Here is a 7,270-nt window from a genome sequence, read left to right on the forward strand (position 1 = left end):
CCGCTGGGTGTGGACAGGGCTTGAACCTGGGGGCCAAGTCCACACACACACACACACACACACACACACACACGTGTGAGGGCTTGGACCTGGGGGCCGAGTCCACACACACACACACACACACACACACACACGTGTGTGAGGCCCCCCGAAGGACTGAATGGGAGAGTAGGGGCCGAGAAAGAGGGCCCCCGTTGTTCCTGCCCATCACGACCCCGTCTGGAGCTCCACTTTTCCGCACAACCCAGAAATATTTTTAGAGTGTCTGAGAGCAAGGGCCATCGACAGTACTTCTCAATGTCCTTGAATTTAGCTGCTGTCACGGGCCCACTTGTCAAGTCCGCTCCGAGGACCAGTGAGGAGCCCCGCCCGAGTCCCCAGGGGAACGGAGCAGCGGGCACACTGGACACAAGGAGGCTGCCCCAGGGCTGTCAGTAGAACAGGGTCGCACTGCCCCACCAGGAGGAAGCAGAGCCTTCCGAGGCTCCCTGTGTCCCGGAGAGTCCCTTCCTCAGCCCCGCGCCACCCTCCCCCGGGGTCCTCCTGATAAAACAATCCCTCCGTGGTAGAAAAATGTCCTCCCTGCTTCTGAGACACGGGAAAACGTGTCCGGCCTTGGAAATCTCCCCGCGGTGTTTAAAGCAAAAGCGCCATGTGGACGCCTCTGTACAAAACCGCATTCCTGCCTATGAACGTGATTCATTTTGGAAGGAAGGAAGGACGAGGAATAGTGCCCGTTACATCCTAGAATTCCGCCATTGAAGTGCAGAGGGGGCTGGACTGCTCTAACAGGCGAATACCTAACCAAAAAAGAAAGAAAGAAAAAGAAAGAAAGAAAGAAAGGAAGGAAGGAAGGAAGGAAGGAAGGAAGGAAGGAAGGAAGGAAGGAAGGAAGGAAGGAAGGAAGAAAGAAAGAGGTAGAAAAGGCAAAGTCGCCCCCCCACCCCCACCCCCGTGACAGCAATTAGGATTTTGTATTCCTGAGTGGATAATATGTGCTTTCATTTGAATAAGAACACAGCCTCTATTAACGGAATTCGTAAAAGCAGGAACTCCGACACCCCCAGCTAGCGCCCCAGAAAGGCGTTTTTAGACCCCTCGTTGCTGCTTGGAAATTAAAAGTGGGTCAGTCCCCACAGAGGTCATTTCCGGGAAATGTAACCTAAAGTGGGTCTCCCACGCGGCACTGAGCCAGCAGGGGGCGGTTGTCAGCCTCAGCCGGAAACTTCGCAAGGTGGCAGGGGCGTGAGAAGCTCAGTTTATAGGGGTGGCAAATATTTGTAGAAATGTCAGGAGTAATTCTCTGCAGCCCGCACCGGTGAGAAACCAGGAGAAAGGCCTTGTTAAAAGATCGTTTTGCTAGAGATTTAGAAGAGGGTCCCCAGCCCCCACCCCAAAAGGAAAACCCTCAGCTTTGTGGTCGTTGCAACCTGTTTTCCAAAGGAATTATGCTCACAGCAAGGGAATTACACCTGTTTCTTTTGAATGCCGGCACGGGGACCCTAATTTATTATAGAAAGTGGAAATAATGTTAGAAACCAAACAATTCAATAAAGCCAGAACAAAGGGTAGGCTTTCACCACGGACCCCATAGAGCATGGTGTCACCTGTTATAGTGACAAGGAATTGTGCAAGAAGACCAGAAACAGAGGGCAAGTCAGAGCAATGGCTGTCTCCAGTTTAATTCTTTCAATCAAGAAAAATGGGAACAGAGAGAAATGGTACATGCACTGGCCGGGGTAGAGTAATAAAATGATGGCTGATCTATTATTAGTGAGGAACATATTTGGTTTTCTGTTAACTGAATGTGTCAGGGTGACATTGGTTAACATCATCACACAGGTTTCAGGCGCCCAACTCTACCACACAGATTTGATTTGTTTCAATACAGACAGGTCAAAGTTTCCTGCAACTCCCATAATTATTCAAAAGCACACGTGTCCTCACTCTCCCGGCCCTGACAATGACCCAGTTAATTGAGGCTTCTTGGCCTCAGATTTGGCCTAGGAGCAGTCCAACTGCTGACAGATGTTTATTTGTAAATGTTTCCCGTTTTCCTGTTTATAAGGTGATCTCACACAACTGTGCATTTCCAATATTTCTAAATACATCTAGTAAGCCGAAGATGAACACGACAAGTCTCCAATCATACATTTCAGAACAGATTCCCCTTTGACCTGCTCGTTGCACAGAGCTGAGTTTGTGACACCTCCTTTAACAGACACGATGTTCATGTTAATATCATGGCAATATATACGAACTACATTAGAAATAATGCTGCCTTCTCACGTGTGGCTTCTCAAAGCCCCAAAAGAGCACAGGTGGCTTTGCAGACCTCATTATTGATCCGTCTTGACCGTGGTCCCATTTGCAGGATGAAGTCCCAACAGGGCATTTCCTCATAAACTGGGTCAAGACAAGAAGAACTCTGGGTCGGCAGCCAGAGGTATCCCTGCGCCTCTTTCCAAATAATTGAAGACTGCGTCTCCTGGCCTCTGGAAGAGGTAAAATGTCCTTGTCTCACGGGTATTGCTTTAGTAGACCACATGCCCAGTAAGTTCTAGCATCGAGGAGCATGCAACAGCAGCTGATATGAGCTATGCAGTCATTGGTATTATTAGGCTTTAAGTATATCATGTGCATTGCGTGAGATATTTTAAACGGTAAAGAGAAAACAGAAGGACGGACTCTCTTGAGCAACCGTTATGGTGCCGAGTTCAAAGCTGCAACCACACCCATAAGGCAAGTAACCGGATTGCAGAACGAGAGGGTTGCAGCAGGTGTGCATGCTATAGAAAACCTGGAACTGCTACCTGAAGGAGGTAAGTCTCCTATGTCTTTCAAACTCCATTGCCGGCTCAGAGCATCCATCAAGCACAATGGAAATTTCTCACTTTCACATTCAATGCCATTTATCAGTCTTAGAAGTGCAAAAAGGACTACAATATAACATCCTGCTTCCCCCTCCCCCTCACTGGCTAAGAGTCTATCTCATTCAGGAATGATTCTGCTTTATAAAAACCCTTTTAAGAATAAAGGGCTTGAGGTCTTTATGGCAGCTCAGACTGGTCCGTACCCCTGCGGCTTCATTCTTCAGGTGAATGCAGGAAAGCTGAAAGACAGCAGAAGCCCCCTCGAAGATGGGGTGCTCTCTAAAACACTTATAGTCACCCCTTCATCCCCAGTATCTCCTCTGGCTCATGCACACACATGGCGCTCCATATATAAGACAAGGAAGGTGGGAAGGGTAACAGGTTATCCAAGCTCCTTCTCCGAAAGTGTTGAAATAAATTAACTGTTTTTTGTTTCTTTGTTTGCTTGCTTGCTTGTTTAATGTCAGTTTGCAAAGTTTTCAAGGCTCCAGTGTTTTGACTTTAGGATTTCTCTAAATCACAGAAACAAGGGGGTAAAAAACAGGTGGCTGCCCAAAATGACTTCGGTGACTCCACTCCCGGAGAGACCTTGGTTCGCGTCTATTCCCCCAGGGGTGGGAGGCGAGATCTTCGCACATATTTACTGGGCTTCACGCAGGAGCCTTTTGGTCAGGGGACCCTTTCCAAGGGCGGGAAGCGACGGTGACCAAGGACGTCGGGAGCCGGCACTCTCCGCCTCCCTCGGGCCCGGCCGAGTCACCAGTGCTGGCCGGCGGCGCGGGTGCCCAGCTGCGCCTGGGACACGGCGGGCACGGCGGTGGCGGCGGCCGCAGCCGCAGCCGCGTCGCTGATGCCGGGCAGGACGGAGCGCACGGAACGGCGGAACTCCTCGTTCCTCCACGTGTAGAGTAGCGGGTTGAGCGCGCACAGCGCGCAGCACAGCAGCCAGCTGGCTGCCTGCACGCCCCAGGGCACGGGCAGCGCGAAGCCGCTGGCCACGCTGACCCACACGAGGGGCTGCGTGGCCAGCAGGAAGACGCAGCACAGCAGCAGCACGGACAGGCCACTGAGCCGCCGCTGCGCCCGACGGGGCTGCAGCGCGGGCGGCAGGGGCGGCGCGGGCGCGGGCAGCGCGGGGGCCCCGGGGGCGCCGGGGCCGGGCGCGCGCGGGGCGGCGGGGAAGGCGGCGGCGGCGGCGGCGCAGCCGGGCAGCTGGTGCAGCAAGTGGAAGTTGAGGACGCTGACCCGCTTGACGCTGACGCGCACGCGGCGCACGATGCCCAGGTAGCAGTGCAGCAGCAGCGCGGTCTGCGCCAGCAGCGCCGCGGCCGCCAGCAGCGCCGGGTAGTGCACGCGCGGGGCCGCGGGGCCAGGGCGCGGCGCCCAGGGCGGCAGCAGCAGCACGAGCCCCAGCGCCAGCGCCCAGGACAGCGCCAGCATGCCCGCCGTGTGGCGCCGCTGGTACAGCGCCTGGTAGGTGGCGGGCGCCCGGGTGATGAGCAGGTAGCGGTTCAGAGCCACGAGGCAATGGGACAGCAGGGACACGGTGAGGCCGAGGCCCAGCAGCGCGCCCCGCAGCAGGCGGTAGCTGCCCCCCGCGCCGCCCCAGCCCCCGGGGGGGCCCGCGGAGCCGGCGGGCAGCAGCCCGAGCACCGCCTCCTGCGGCATCCAGAGGGCGCAGACGCTGAGGTCCGCCGCGCAGCCGTTGACGATGAAGGCGTTGCTGGTGGTCTGCAGCTTGCGGAAGGAGGACACGAGATAGATGACCATGCCGTTGGCCAGCGTGCCCCCGATGGCCAGGCCCGAGTACAGGAGCGACACGGGGATGCGCCGGCCCGCCCACGACTCCTCTTCCTCGCAGAGCAGCAGCAGCGACCCCCCGGCGGTGGAGGACGTGGACGCGGAGGAGGCGTTGGTCATCCTGGCCAGCGCTTCACGCCTCGCCGGCTAGCGTGGGCTCCTCGCCGCCGCGCGGCCCATCCCGGCGCCCGGCTACAGGGAGAGCAAAGACAGCCTTCAGCCTCCTGCCACCGGCACAAAAGGCTGAAGCGGGAACATAGGCTGGCGGAGGGGGAGAGGCCGCTCGAGGAGAACGGGGGTGGCAGATGACAGGTGTCTGCCTCAGGAATGTCTCCGGCGCCGGGGGTGGGGGGCAGGCCTCTGCGCTCAGCAAGCACCTGGGCAGCCCTGGAACAGAGCAGTGCCAAGGTCAGCCCCCCTGCCTGCCCCAAACACCCCACCCCAACACACACACACACACACACACACACACCAGGAAACTGCCTGGTGGAGCCCCTAGTTTCCAGGAAAAATGAGAAGTATCCCAGCTGGGGAAAACACCCTGGGAAAGGAGTTGGGGGTACCTTACTTTTGGGTTGGCCTCTAGCTGCCGATAGCAGAAGGAAGGGAAGCCAGAAAACATTTCTTCAGTTGCAGCATCCGTGGTCCCGAAATCAACAGGACAAACTCAGCTGGGATCAGCGCCAGGAGCAAGTGTCCGCTTCTCCCAAGCAGCACACGCGCACATGGTCCCCGGGCTGAAACCAGCCGCTGCCCGGAGTCCCGTTCAGCAGGCAGCTGGGTTGGGCTGCGAGCCCAGACGGTGGGCAGGCAGCCGGGCAGGCAGGCAGGCAGCCGGGCAGGCAGGCAGGCTGCAAGGATGCTCGGCTGCAAAGGCAGGGGCTGAGCTCCAGCGAGAGGAGCACCCACCCTGTGCTCAGAAGCAAGAGGGGTGGAGAGGGAGTGAACCCACTCGAAGAGCTCTCCTGCTTGGTGTACATCACTGGGGGGGGGAAAGGCAGCCTTTCCACGCTTGGCATGAATTATTCAATAGCTTCTAACTTGTGAAAGGGAAGAAAAATATCTTGCTCAGAAAGTCCTGTAATTAACAAGTTTCTCTGCCTTGTCGTTCCTCTCTGTCTCTCAATCACCCCACTTTTCACCCTGCTTCATTTTTCTTTGCTAACCCCCCTCCCCATCCTGTCAATGCTAAAATAAAATTCAATACACCTCCATGCTGGGGTCCAGATTTTTCTAAGGGATAATATACTCCCGGTACCCAGGAATGACCCGTTCCATCCCACAGTTTCAGGGAGAATTACTTTATATTCTAATTGAATTTCCCTCCCCCCCCCCCCCGTATGGCGGGACATAGGTAATTATCCACAGAAAATCCCCAAGTCTCCATTTAAATCAGAATTTCAATTTCTTTCCTCCTCAGCAAGCTCCTTTCGAAGTGTGTTTCAGTAATGACTTGGTGAGAGGGTGAAAATGAGATGGTCAGAAGGTGAGAAATGGGGCCCCCGTGGAAAGCAGGGAGCCTGTCGGACCCACAGTGTGCACAGCGCCTCTTCCGAACCCTCCGCCCTGCGGTTCGGCTCAGAGGTCTGCAGCCTGCACCCCGCCAACCGTCCCGTGTGGGAAATGTTGCACAAAAGTCATGCCCCCCCACACACACACACATAAGTCATTTTTTTCACTGGGAATATCATTTACTTAAAAATTTAACTCAATGCGGACTACGGTACTATGGAATTATGGGAAAGAAGTGCTGGGTGGGGTTGCAGGACGCGGGCGTTCTAAGTGGGGCATCCACCAGGGGGGACTCGGGAGGGGTCATTTTCATCTTGTCACTTAGTTTCCGCTGGACCGTGGCCTGTAGCGCCAGCCTCGCTTGGAAACTTGCTAGGAATGATTTGGACCCACTGAGTCAGAATTTCTGGCAGTGGGGCCCAGCGACCCGTTTTCACGAGCCCTCCAGGTGACTCCGATGCACACTGGCCTTCGCTAACCCAGCGCCATACGGTGTCACCCTTGTCTACGAGGCTGACTCAGTTCCACCGCCGTCACGTCCGCATTCCAGCCCACGGAGAGGGGCAAAGAAGTGGGTGGAAGGAGCCAGCTCCCTTTGTTAGAATGTGACCTGAAATGTTCACGTGTCCCTTCTGCGCTCAGCACAGGGGCCAAGACTTGGGTCACATGGCCGCTCCTTGCTACGGGAGACGCTGGGGCCAATCTGGCTGAGTGCCCAGGTGGCCCGCTGGCACCCAGGACGGGCAGGAAGAACGGGCACGCGGCGGTACGAGGGGGCAGGGACGTCAAGTTTATGCAGGTTTAAACCTGAAAGTTTAAAACAAGGCCGTTTTATCATTTGGGCCCTATCAGCACAGTGCCGAGAGCATACCAGCTTTTCAAGACCCCCTTGAAAGTATTACCTGGAACAAAAAATAACTGGTTCTGAAATACAGAATAAATAAAAGGGAACTTTAAAGTAGAAATGCATATGCTACGAAATGTCCAACTGCAATTCAACTCATTTTTCTGCATCAGTTCGTCTATGGTGGGGATCGGGGCATGTTTGAATATGTTTGACGCGGTGTATGCTGGGGCTTCCGGAA

The 7,270-nt window shown here is 55.5% G+C and overlaps 1 protein-coding gene across 1 annotated transcript; it reads right to left on the reverse strand.

Annotated features, from left to right (window-relative positions):
• Positions 1–1,639: 1,639 nt before the first annotated feature.
• On the reverse strand, positions 1,640–5,574 carry GPR88 (G protein-coupled receptor 88). The gene is made up of 2 exons (XM_066246762.1): positions 5,242–5,574; positions 1,640–4,865 (listed from the first exon to the last, which is right to left on the reverse strand). Exon 2 carries the CDS (start codon positions 4,791–4,793, stop codon positions 3,630–3,632), a length of 1,164 nt encoding a protein of 387 aa, XP_066102859.1. The 5' UTR covers positions 4,794–4,865; positions 5,242–5,574; the 3' UTR covers positions 1,640–3,629.
• Positions 5,575–7,270: the final 1,696 nt, after the last annotated feature.

Source organism: Saccopteryx bilineata, chromosome 11, assembly GCF_036850765.1.
Source record: "Saccopteryx bilineata isolate mSacBil1 chromosome 11, mSacBil1_pri_phased_curated, whole genome shotgun sequence".
NCBI lineage: Eukaryota > Metazoa > Chordata > Mammalia > Chiroptera > Emballonuridae > Saccopteryx > Saccopteryx bilineata.

Bases quoted from the DNA above. Each gene is read 5' to 3' on its own strand.
- GPR88 (XM_066246762.1), bottom strand. From the start codon at position 4,793: ATGACCAACGCCTCCTCCGCGTCCACGTCCTCCACCGCCGGGGGGTCG.